The sequence below is a fragment of the Urtica dioica genome, chromosome 10 (assembly GCF_054948205.1).
Source record: "Urtica dioica subsp. dioica isolate 48M chromosome 10, U.dioica_male_clone48M_v1_H2, whole genome shotgun sequence".
Lineage (NCBI taxonomy): Eukaryota > Viridiplantae > Streptophyta > Magnoliopsida > Rosales > Urticaceae > Urtica > Urtica dioica.
In genome coordinates this window covers 519,023-532,639 of record NC_142765.1, presented here as the reverse complement: position 1 = coordinate 532,639, position 13,617 = coordinate 519,023, and the positions used below count along the sequence as shown (strand labels likewise).

Sequence of the window (13,617 nt, the reverse complement as noted above, 5' to 3'; positions counted from 1 at the left end):
AAATTCATCACTCCGTCGTTCAAGTCGATCGTCCCCCAACAAGACACCACCTTTACCAAAGAAGGGTGGGAATGTGTCAGCGAAATTGTCACTGTCAAAGAAGCGGAAATCTGCTCCATCGTCAAAGAAATCACCTGCCAAACGGCTGAAGCAAAGTGAGAAAATCGATGAAGATGCAGTTGAAATGGTAAGCAGAAGTTTGCATTACATGACAGAGATTTAGTTACAAAGGTGTAACTAAATGTCGAAAGATTTCAGATTGTAGTTGCATGTTTAATATTTATTGTCAAGTATTAGTTAGTTACCAAAGTAGTAGTGACGAAGATGTAACTAAATCTGGATAGAATGGTTTGGTTAGTTACATTTTACAGGCTTTAGTGAGACGTGTAGTTACAGTGACGAATTTAGTGACAAGTTGTAGTCAAATCACACCCTTGTTTAGTGACACTTATGTCTGTAGTTACATTGTTTAAGAAGTTGAAAATAAATTACTGCTTCAGTTAAGTTTTTATGTGTGAAAGCTGTTATTTGGTAATAGGCTTTAGTGTAGTTACATTTTACAGTTGTAGTGAGAAGTTGTAGTTATATCACACCCCTGATTTAGTTACATTTATGTCAGTATTTACATGGTTTAAGTAGTCGAAATTTCAGTGAGAAGTTGTATTTATATCACACCTTGGTTTAGTTGATTTTCTGGATTCTGGATAAGTTGTTTGAAGAAGTTGGAGAGAAAAAGGAAAAAAAAAAAGAATTGCTACAGTTTCTTTGTTTTTGATCTGTTGTTTGATCACATGCTTTATAGGCTTTAGTGTAGTTACATTTTACAGTTGTAGTGAGAAGTTGTAGTTATATCACTTCCCTGGTTTAGTTACATTTATGTCAGTAGTTACATGGTTTAAGAATTTCAGTGAGAAGTTGTATATATATCACACCCTGGTTAGTGGAATTTCTGGATTGTGGATAAGTTGTTTGAAGAAGTTGGAAAGAAAAAAAAAAGAATGGCTTCAGTTTCTTTGTTTTTGATCTGTTGTTTGATCACAGGCTTTATTTATGAGTGTAGTTACATTTTATAGTTGTAGTGACAAAGTGTAGTTATATCACTTCCCTGGTTTAGTTACATTTATGTCAGTAGTTACATGGTTTAAGAATTTCAGTGAGAAGTTGTATTTATATCACACCCTGGTTTAGTGGAAGTTCTCGATTCTGGATAAGTTGTTTTAAGAAGTTGGAAAGAAAAAAAAAAGGATTGCTTCGGTTTCAGAAATTGTAGTGACAAGTTGTAGTGACTAGTTGTAGTTATATCACATCCCTGGTTTAGTTACATTTATGTAAGTAGTTAAATGATTTAAGAAGTTGAAATTTCAGTGATAAGTTGTATTTATTTAGTTACAATTGCGAGTCCGAGGTCGATGAATGAGTACCGGTGACTAGTAAGATGGAGTTGGAATTGTTTTTTTTTCTTTCATTTTGGTTTTCTTCTTTCATATGGAGTTGTATTGGTTTTCTTCTATCATTTTTTAGAACATGTTGTTATTAGTAGTTACCAGAAAACGTCAGTGTTACATCTGGATTGATTCTAATATGTCACTACTTACAACAGGATTGGTTATAACATGTCACTAGTTACATCGGAGTTGATTATAACTAGTCACTAGATACATCTGAATTGAGTCTAACATGTCACTAATTACAGGGAAGTGGTGACATTAACATGTCACTAATGACAGATTCAACTTGAACATGACACTAATTAGACAGAGACGTAGTGACATCAATATGTCACTAATTACACATAAATACAGATTATAAAAAAAAACATTCATTACAGATAGGTAGTGAAAAACAGTTACGTACGTATTCATGAGATATTGAGAATATTGGGCTTATCGCCAAACAATTCTCGCGAAATGGCAGAGTTTTGAACAAAATTTATCTCTCCCGTAGTTGGTACTTTCAGAAGAGCTCTGGTGGCTTTCAAATTAGTCTCCCAGTTATGGCCTAGCAATTCTCGAAGCACGATTTCCCAATTAAAATTGGCCTCTCACTCGAACGGTTAACCACTAAATCTGTTAAGCCTTCGTTATTGTGGTCGGGATTTTTGGGGGAAGTTAATGGTGGAATGAGAGCTTTTTCTTTAGGTTCCATTTTTGGAGTAAGATATTTTGTTTGTTTGTTTTGTTTTCTTTGGTTTTCTTATTCTTCTTCTTTCATTTTTGAAGTTAGTACCCAACCACCAAATACGAGATATTAAATTCCACCAACTCCAACTACTTGGATTAAATGCCAACAATAGATTTAAGTTTCACTTAATTTATTCTACCTACCACCTTAAATGTAGACATCGTGACAACTTGTAACTAAATGTTTTTCATGTCACTACTCGTGTTACAAACACGTCACTATGACTAGAAACATGTCACTACAAAGATATGTCACCACGAAAATATTATAGACATCAGGTGTTACAAAAATATTATAGACATCAGGTGTTATCATTAGTGACACAATCCATGTATTAGTTCCATGACTATTAGTGTTTATTTCCAACATTAGTTACTTCTTGATAGGAGTGACATGTTGATGTAGCTAGTGACATGTTGATGTAGCTAGTGACATGTTGATATCCATAGTAACATGTGTTCGTCTGTACTGACACCTTTGTCACTAGTGTTGGGACTGCTATTGGCTCATTTAGTGACATGATTGTATCACTAGTGACAGTCGTTACCCGTAGTGATATGTTGGTAAATTTAGTGGCATGTTGACATCTATGGTGAGATGTGTACAGTGAAATGTTTGTGATATAAGTGACATCATAACGCCTATAGACATTTTAGCATCTATATTGACTTGATTATAGAAATAGTGACATTTATACGATAATAATTAATTGATGACATAGTACATAAGAACGCTACAAACGAACATTACAAATAGCTACGTCCAGTTATTTCATGGTTCCTTCTTTGGGACAATCACACTCTCCTCAGTCTTAGGGTCGGACACAATAGCTCTACTTGCTTTCAAATACGCGTACCAGTTTTCGCCGAAAGTCTCTTTCAAGAAGGATTCCACAATCAAACGGGGAGAGAGTTCATTACTAGGGGTCTGGAGGTCCGAGCTAGAAGCAGCCTCTTCGGGGTTACCCTTCTTTTTTCTCTTCATTAGCATCCATTCATCGTTCTATCTTTAGGTAATGCGTATTGTGGATTATTACTGATTTTTACTCGTATTTATTTACATATGTACTAATTTTAGTGACTATTTAATTCCCCCATAAACATGAGTTGTTAGAATTTAAAGCTCTTAGATTAAATTTCACTAAGTCCAACTACTTGGATTAAATTTTGAACCCAACCACAAAATCCGAGATATTAACTTCCACCAACTCCAACTACTTGGATTAAATGCCAACAATAGACTTAAATTTCACTTAATTTATTTCACCTACCAACTTAAATGTAGGCAGCGGGACAACTTGTCACTAAATGTTTTTCATGTCACTATTACTGTCACGAACACGTCACTATGGCTAGAAACATGTCACTAAAATAACTTACAAATCACTAATGAATACATAACAACTTGCATGGAAGGAAATGAAAGGAAAACAAAAGTACGTAGTACACATACATTAACAGAAAAAGATCATTTATTGTAAATCCTCCTGTTGTAGAGGATATCCGTTCTCTGTCTTTTCAACATAAACACTATTTTCTCATTGGGCACGACTTCCATAAAATCTCCCTTTTGCTTCAAGAGGTCCTCACAGTCATCCCCATAAACTTCTTTCAACACAGATTCGACACAGTAAATTGGACATGTTCCACTGTCATCATAAGTATCCAAATACCATTTGTATTCAGCCTCGCTGATTTGAAAGTCGGTGAGTTGTGCCTCAGGGAGTTCCGCGTCGGTGTGTTTCTCGTCGTCGACCTTCGAACCGCTTGCCTTGTTGATATCCATTGATGTGTGAAAACGTTTACACAATCCCTGCACGTGTTTTTAAACATGTTTTATGGGAATTTATTAATTGCTATCTACCGAAATTATGACCACTTAAATGTCCTCTAATGTGATAAATACAATACAACCACCACTACTACCCAAACAAATTAATTGACGGAATTGGTTGGTTGGCTGGTAGGTTGGTTGGTGGACATCAAGATGTCACTACAGACGTAAATCGGTCACTATGGACATAAACATTTCACTACAGACATCAACATATCAGTAAAGTACACATAACTACTCACTTATAGACGCAGACATGTAGTTACCTATCCATAATATTAAATGCCGCCAACCACTACAAAGTTGTAAATGCCACCAACCAACAAAATGTTTATTAAATTATGAGGTTAAATTCCAAAAAGTTAAAAAAGCCAATAAAAGTCAACGCCTATATGAGCCAATAAAAATCCCAAAGCTAGTGACAAGGGTGTCACTAGCGACGACAAGATGTCACTATGAACATAACATGTCATTAACGACATCTTCATGTCACTAAAACCGCAAATAACTAGTCACTTATAGATGCAGAGATGTAGTTACCTACCCATAATATTAAATGCCGTCAACCACTACAAAGTTCTAACGCTACCAACCAACAATGTCACTACAAGTCAAATCAATGTAATATGTCACTAATGATATTATTGAATGCGTAAATGAGTCACTAAAAGTCCCAACAACAATAGTGACATGTGTGTCACTACAGACGCATACATGTCACTATGGACATCAACCTGCTTCTTACAAATTATGGTGATAAATATGTCTGAGGAAAAAAATGAATAATCAATGTCTTGATTCAAAGATATGGGATTGAGTTTTATAATGCACATCGGACTTTCAACCGGATCGGGTTTCGACATGTGACACGATTGTGTCCTACTCCACGACACCGACTACATTTTCTTCCAGTAGCCACGTCCCATTCCCCTTCAGATGGCGTCCTGGTCTTCTTAGGTCTGCCAGCATGTCGCTTGTAACATCTTGGTGCTTCAACAATGATTCGCTTCACTTCTTCCAGGATTTGCCATGTCTCTTTGTTGTCGTATGGATGAATTACAGCTACGTAAGCAGATACCCAGTTTTCTGCTGTATAGTACGTCGAAATATAATCTTCAACAACAAAATTTTGATGCCGATAAGCTGCAATCCCATGGGGCATATGAAATTGTCAACTTGAAACACACGACATGTGCATGTCTTATGGTATAAGTTGACAGCCCATGCTTTTCCAAATTTGTCAATGACCTCGAATTCATATACAGAGGATGGATTTACCTGTACAAACAACGAATTTGATAACCTGTCACTAACCTTGTCATTAGTGCAGTAGGCAGCATGTCACTACAAAATGTAACATGTCACTAAAAAGGTCGCATGTCACTAATAAGTTAACATGTTACTAATAAGGTAACATGTCACTACAAAGGTAACATGTCATTAAAGTCGATCATGTTACTAAATAAATACTTATATCAAAGACTAACGACATGTGGTTTACTGAATTAGTACCTGCATTCCAGAAGCTTCCGCGATGTAACCGACTAATTTGAGGTGTGCCTTAACAGAAAGATGCGTTACGGTTTCAGTGGCACGTTGCCTCCGTTCAAAAAACCATTTTGTCATTCTCTCCCTCAAGAAATCGACGATCTTCGATATTGGGAACTCCCTAGCTTTAAGAAGTAATGCGTTAAGAGACTCGACATTGTTCGATGTCATAATATAGTACCTTTTCTCGCTGAAATGAGAGCGCGCCCACTTGGCCGGACCGATATCCAGAAGATAGGCTCGGATTGCTGGGTTCTCCTCATCGAGCATAACCATAAACTTTTCCCACTCAACGACCGTGTACGAATTTGCAGCACCGAAAAATTTCCACTTCGCTTGTTTCGTCAATTCTTTAAACTTATTTCTCACATTTTGCAGTAGATGGAACATGCAGTATCCGTGCTCCGAGTGAGTAAATACCTTTTCGACGACGCGTTTTATTCCTTTGTTCCTGTCGGACACGATGACTTGATGTTCCCTCTCCCCGATCGCCTCTCTTAACTTCGTCAAGAAGTAAACCCACCCAGATGTGGTCTCCGAATCTCCAACATCGAATGCTAGGGGGAAGATCTGCTCGTTTGCGTCCATCGCGCAGGCCGAAAAGAGAGTACCTTTAAAATAATTCTTCAAAAACGTACCGTCAACGATAATGACAGGACGACACCACTTCCATCCTCGTTTCCATGCGCTAAGAGACATGAAAAGGTTTTTGAAATACCGGGCTCGTACAGTGGTCACAATGTCGAGGGAAGAACCTGGATTAGTTTCCTCTATCATAAACTTCAAAGAAGGTAAATTACCGAAAGATTCTTTCTCGGTGCCGTATAACAACTCCAACGCCTTTTCTTTGCTTCTCCAAGCTTTTTTATACTTCACGTCCACCCCATAATTCTTCTGCATATGAGCAATGATGTCTCTCGGCCTATACGGAGACAATGTGGGATCTCTGTATTTGTCCTTCATAAAAGTCCCTATCAAAGTACAGGTGGCCTGAGGGTGCGTTCCATTTCTGAACTCCGTCGAACATGTATGAACAGAGTCGAATATGAAAAGATCAGATGTTATGACATATTTCAACGGCTAAATCAATAAATACGTCACTACTTACTTCTTAAACCACTTTGCATATAACTAAACTTGTCCCTACTGACTACATACTTCATACATACAGATAAATAAAAATAATCATAAAAAAACCAAGTTTTTAAGTGGCAGAATTAATCACCTCTGAATCTGAAATATTCTCGTGTTCCTCATCCTAACTGCCCGAACAGCCCAAGTGCACGTAGGATCGCGACAAACCACATGGATATACGTTCTAGTAGAGCTTCTGGTCTTGTAACTGAAATGATTTTGAATCGCAAACAAGCTCAAATGCATTTGCAATGCTTTTTTGTTCGCGTACATTCCTCCTTTATAAACAGCTTTTGGGGAATCGATACCAACCACTTCGACAGATCCTTCATCCATACTCGTTGTTAACCCATGCGCTTCAGAAGACGCACCCGATTCACCAGAATAAATGCTCTAACCCGATTCATCACCTTCATCGCTGCCGCGCTCATTACCCATCTCATGTAAGGCTGGAGTGGAGTCTTCTAGAAGTTGGTCTTCTCGAGTTGGTTCGACTGCAACTCATTCTTGTAGAGGTGGGACTTTTGCACCTCTGTCTTGTGGAGTTGGGACTTCTGCAGGTTCAGCTTTTGCACAACCACTCTCGACTGTGTTCGGAGTTGAACCACACACGCAGTGTCTAATCAACAAACATGTCACTAAACCTAAAACAATTAACTACTGGTACATGACAGTGTCACTAATCAAGAAACATGTCAATAAACTTAAAACAAGTAACTACATGTACATGTCACTAATATACTATGATTTCACTAATCACCTACCACGACACACTAAATCGTAAACATGTATAGTCTCCCCACTAATTACCTAACATGTCACTAATAAAGAAACATACAAATCAATTATACGTTTCGTTCACCATAAATCTGCTACAGACCTGATCACTGGACTGTACCCTTGACAGACTTAGCCGCGACTCAAAGTTTGCATATTCTCGGCCGGAGACCCATGGGAACAGAGGTTTGCAGATTCAGATGATACAGCGACGAAGCTGTTATGGCAGCGATGACTCCGATCGAGAAGGGAAGCTGGACTGAGAGAGAGAGAGAGATATCCACAACAACGATGATTCCGAGAGGAAGATAGATGATTACTTGGACTGACAGAAAAATTGAACACTCGGAGCGAGAAGGGAAGCTGGGCTGGACTGCGAGAGAAAGAGATCCACCACCGAGATGTGATTCCGAGAGAGAATGGAAGCTTTGCTGGACTGAGAGAGAGATCAACCACCGAGATGTGAGCTGCGAAAAAAATTAGGGCGAGAGATGGGCTGAGCGGGGAAAAAGAGAAAGAAAAAGAAAAAGAAGAGATAGATTGGTAATTAGTTTTAGGGTATAATATGTAGAATTTTGTTATCTCTCATTTGACTTAGGGTAGGATTTTTTTTTACTAGTCCTAGTTTGGTAAATTTTTAGATAAAGTAGGAAATTGGAAATGTCCCTTTATTTATTTAATGAATACGATATATATTAGTAATACTACACACGTATGTATTATATATGTATACGCTTAAAAGTTATTCTTGATGTAACGTTTAAATTTGTTATATTATTTATTAAAGGATGATAAAATAAACAATAACGTTTAAAGGATAAAGAAAAAGAATTATATTTCATTAATTATAATGGAAAATGTCTATTGTATTTGTATAGACTACAGTTAATCGATATCCAAATCTTCATCTTTATATATATAATACACGTGCGTCCACCTTGTATATATGTACGGCTGAAATTGGCTAAATAATAACCATAACTTTTGTTCATTGACTTTGTTTTAAAGCTATTTACGCCAATTAATTGAAGATCATTATACATGGTTCCATTAAGAAAATAGTCAACTTAAACGTTTGATATTACTAAATAGTCAACGTTTTATAAATTTTAGGTAAATAGTCATTTTCATGTATTTATATACATAAATCTTAGATAAATAGTTATCTTTATATATTAGGTCACGTCATTATTTACGACTATCTACTTAAGATTTACTAAACGTTGATTATTTAGCAATGTCAAACATTTAAGTTAGCTATTTTTCTAATTTTCTGTTATTTTATTTATATTATCTATGGATTATGATTTTAATTCTTACCACACTACTACAAATATGAGATTCTACAACGGACTTTCTACAACGCTTAACATAAGCGTTGTAGAAACTAGGGATTCTACAACGCTTAACATAAGCGTTGTAGAAACTTAGTGTTTCTACAACGCTTATGACTAAGCGTTGTAGAATCCAGGCGTTTCTACAACGCTTTTGGATAAGCGTTGTAGAATCTGGGTGATTCTACAACGCTCTTGTAAAGCGTTGTAGAAGAACTTAAATTTCAGATTTCCCACAACGTTAACACAATCCGTTGTAGAACCGTCGCCGCGGCACCATGTGATTTTCGCCGCGGCGAAAACTTTCTACAACGCAAGTTCAAAGCGTTGTAGAAGGATGGACCTCGCCGCGGCACGATTTACACCTCGCCGCGGCGAAGCATTCTACAACGCTCTTTATAAGCGTTGTAGAATAGAGTCGCCGCGGCGATGGTCATCTCTCGCAGCGGCGAGACTATGTCGCCGCGGCTGGAAATATACTCCGCCGCGGCGAGAAGGATACCGTGGCCTAGCAGTTTTTTATGAAACTTCCTCGCCGCGGCGATGAAGGACTCCCGCCGCGGCGAGAGGATCCTACAACGGTTACCATATCCGTTGTAGGATCTTCTCGCCGCGGCGAAGACATATTCTCGCCGCGGCGAGGTTTTTAGGTTTTCACTATATAAACCCATTTTCAGTTTTTTTTCTCATTCTCCTCAAAATACAAACGCGAGACAAACTATTTCGGCCGAGTCTGTCTTCATTTTCTCTTCCAAATTCCCTCGCCACGTCCTCGCCGCCCCGAATTCTCGCCGTCGCCTTGTCCTCGCCGCCATTCTCGCTCGCCACATCCTCGCCGCCATTCTCGCTCGCCACGTCCTCGCCGCCCAACTCTCTCGCGCATCTCTCTCTCTCACCGCCTCTCACTCTCTTTTTAAAGGTATGATTTTCTAAGTTTTTAAGGTGGTTATTGATTTAATTTCGTGTTGTTGATATGGATTTCGGGTTTTTGAATATGGATTTCATGTTATTTCCCCGAGTTGCATGTTGTGGTTATTGATTTAACAAAATTAGGGTTATTGATTTAAGGTGGTTATTGATTTAACAAAATTAGGGTTTTTTTATTTTATTATGAATGAATTTGAGTTCGAATTTGTGTTAGAATGAATTTGAGTTAGAATTTGTGTTAGAATGAATTTGAGACGTTAGAATTTGTGTTAGAATGAATTAGAGTTAGAATTTATGTTTAAATGAAGTTGGAATTGATATAGAATTTGTGATTGTTGTGACATTGTTAGTATTTAAAATGGTTATGTTGATTGTAGATGTCGAGATTGAATTTTTTATGATTATGCTTTGTGAAGGTGAAAAATGGTTCGAACAAAAAATCCGGCGGGCGCCACGGCTCCGAGCACTTCCAAAGGTCCTAGTAAAAGTAAAAGTAAGCGAGCTCGTCAATCGTCCCCTGAAGCAGATTATAACACGAGTATCTTCACCAGCAAGGCCGCGGAGGATCGTTACGATAAAATCTCGTCGCGCAGTGTGATCCCTGAGCGGGGATTCAATGTGAGCTCTAACACCGAGATAGGAGTGTCAATCCGCAACAGTATTCTTGGTCATGACTGGGTGAAGTATTGTGCCGTTCCCGAGTTCGAGACGAACTTAAACTTCGTGTACGAATTCTACGCAAACTTACCAGATCACAATGGAGATGTTGTGACGGTCCGAGGTAGACAGGTCGATGTGAGCGTCGAAGCGATCAACGATTTGCTTGGGACCCCATATGTGCCTTTCGAGAATGAAGGCTATCGGGAATGGTTGAGAAATTGCAGCCACGAGGAGATGGCGAGGTTGCTGTGCATTCCAGGAGAGGATTGGGTCCTTGAAAAAGGGAAAAGGGTACTCAAGCGTGACCAACTCACCAGGATTGCTAAAGCTTGGATTTACTTTGTTTGCGCTCGCCTCTATCCGATCAAGCACTTCACCACTCTTGACGAGGGTCGTATCCAGGTGTTGTTCTGCATCATAAAAGGTCATTCTATCAACGTCGGTCGATTCATCTACAATTGGATGAAGAGTCTAGACTATACTAATGAACGACACGGTTTGCCATATCCGTCGATCATTACCGGCCTTTGTACAAATGCGGGGGTAGGACGCTCGAAAAGGGATACGATCAAGGGTCATATGGGGCCTATTACGAATAACATCATCGATCGCTACAAGATTAGGGAGGAACCACAAGAGGAGGAAGCGGAGGAAGAGGAGGAGGAAGGGGAAGAGGGACCACCAGTCAACGAGCCTCGATTGTTCTTACCAGCACCTCCGGTAGTCGACCCCCCCACCATCGACTACATAGCTCAATGCTCCAACTATCTCGTCGGCGGGTTCCAACACACGCAACAGTACATGCACCAACAAGCGGAGTATGGCGCCTCTCACATCAACCAACTGAACGATCTCTACTCTCGGTGGGACATCAACCAAGAGAACCAGGTGTTATTTCCTCCATATCCTCAATACTCCGATTATCCGTACCCACCACCACAGTGGCCACCGCATATGGCACCTCCTCAATATCCGGCGCACTCACCACCACCACCACCACCGAATGACGACTAAACCAACAACACCAACTTTAAATTTTAAATTTAAGACTCGTTTGGTTTGTTTAAGCTTCATTTTAAATTTAAATTAACACTCGCATGGTTTGTTTATGTTTAAGACTCGTGTTTTAGTTAATGTGTGTTTGAGACTTGATTAATATTTAAAAATTGTGAAATCTGAATGTGTGATGGTTTTTTATTTGAATGATAATTTTTCTGTTGAAAACCAAGTTTAAAATGGGAAAGAAAGTAAAAATGTGTAGGCTGAGGTGATTCTATTCTAATCTCGCCGCGGCGACTTAGAAATTTCGCCGCGGCGTATAAATGCCGCCGCGGCGTGTTTTCTACCTCGCCACGGCGAGAAATTCTACAACGCTTTCCTAAGCGTTGTAGAAAGTCTTCGCCGCGGCGAAACGTACACAATGCCGCGGCGAGAAACTTACCGAGAGCATGCATTTTTGAAAACATAATCTCGCCGCGGCGGCATAGTATTCTCGCTGCGGCGAACACGTGTCGCCGCGGCGCAAATAAAACATAGCCGCGGCGAGAAACTTACCGAGAGCCTTCATATTTGAGAACATCACCTCGCCGCGGCGAGTTGATATTCCCGCCGCGGCGTAATGACCTCGCCGCGGCATGGAATATACGTCGCCGCGGCGAGGTTTCTACAACCCTTGTTTAAGCGTTGTAGAAGGGTCCTCGTCGCGGCAGGATTTGTATTTCGCCGCGGCGAGAGTTTGATTTTTTTATACCGAGAGTCTGTGTTTTTTAAAAACTTGTCTCGCCGCGGCGAGTTGATATTCCCGCCGCGGCGTAATGACCTCGCCGCGGCATGGAATATACGTTGCCGCGGCGAGGTTTCTACAACGCTTGTTTAAGCGTTGTAGAAGGTCCCTCACCGCGGCAGGATTTGTATATCGCCGCGGCGAGATTATCCTGCCACAGCGAGAGTTGTACTCAGCCGCGGCGATGTTGGAGAAATGTAAATGACATTGTATAGAGAAATTTTGAATGAAAAATAACGTTGTCCACAGGAGAATAACATAAAATCCAAAATGAAAATACATTATCTAAATGTTCAATATCAAACAAAAATAGGATCTATATCCTTACGAAGTAGATGTGAAACATCGTCATCATTAAAATCATCCACCTCTTGATCAATTGGCGGTAATCCTGATGTGAACGGAGGAATGCTAGACATGTCTTCGTCTTCTTCTTCGTTACCGTTTCTCGCTTTCATATGAACCACTAACGATAACTCAGGATTTGCTGGATCCGAAACATAAAACACTTGACTTGCTTGCGAAGCCAAAATAAATGAATCATTCTCGTAGCCAATCCGTCTAAAGTCGACAATTGTAACTCCTTCATTATCAACTTTAACGTGATTATTGTCTGCCCATTTGCACTTGAATAATGCGACTCGCAACCCGCAATAATCAAGTTCCCAAATATCTTCAATGTATCCGTAATACTTCATAAAAGCATGTTTTGGATTCTTATCTTTTGCCGACGAAACATGTAAAGTTTCAGCAAACAATGTAACACCGCTATTTTGTACGGGATGCTTGTTGTCTCGTTCCCTTGTGTAAAATGTAAAACCATTAACAGACCAAGCAGTATACCTTGTAACCATTGAGGACGGCCCGCCAGATAGTTTACTCAACGTAGATGAATGTCCTGCCTCTATAAATATGCGTTTTCCAAGCCAGTTTTGAAACAAACGGTTGTGCTCTTCTTGCAACCATTTTTCATTTCTACCCTTCTTTGGATTATTCACTCTCAACTCATTCAAATGAATATCCACAAATGGCTTGACCTCGGAAACGTTGTGTAGCACATGGAGACTTGCTTGCTCCCATTCTTTTCGGTTGACGATCGAATAAGTACCTATAATGAAACAAATACTTAAAAATAATGTTCATATATAATTTAAATAAACAAATAAAGTGTTAAAAAAATACCTTTAGATAGAGCTTTTGAATCAAAATTGGTATTCTTGGGTAACCCAATTTCGTCTGTTTTAGCTAAATACTCAGAACAAAACTCAACCGACTCTTCTGCTATGTAATTTTCAACTATGCTTCCTTCCGGCCTATTGTAGTTCTTCACGTAGCTTTTCAACACTTTCATATAATGTTCGATTGGATACATCCACCGTAAAAACACGGGCCCTCCTAATTTTACTTCACGTACCAAGTGGACGGTTAAGTGGATCATTA

General features: G+C 39.3%; 1 protein-coding gene across 1 annotated transcript; it reads right to left on the bottom strand.

Annotated features, from left to right (window-relative positions):
- Positions 1-4,945: 4,945 nt before the first annotated feature.
- Positions 4,946-7,171, bottom strand: LOC149382813 (uncharacterized). Its single transcript, XM_089629658.1, has 3 exons — positions 6,788-7,171; positions 5,527-6,571; positions 4,946-5,292 (listed from the first exon to the last, which is right to left on the bottom strand). The coding sequence occupies exons 1-3, from the start codon at positions 7,030-7,032 to the stop codon at positions 5,077-5,079; spliced, it is 1,506 nt and encodes a 501-aa protein (XP_089485784.1). The 5' UTR covers positions 7,033-7,171; the 3' UTR covers positions 4,946-5,076.
- Between the last annotated feature and the right edge of the window lie 6,446 nt (positions 7,172-13,617).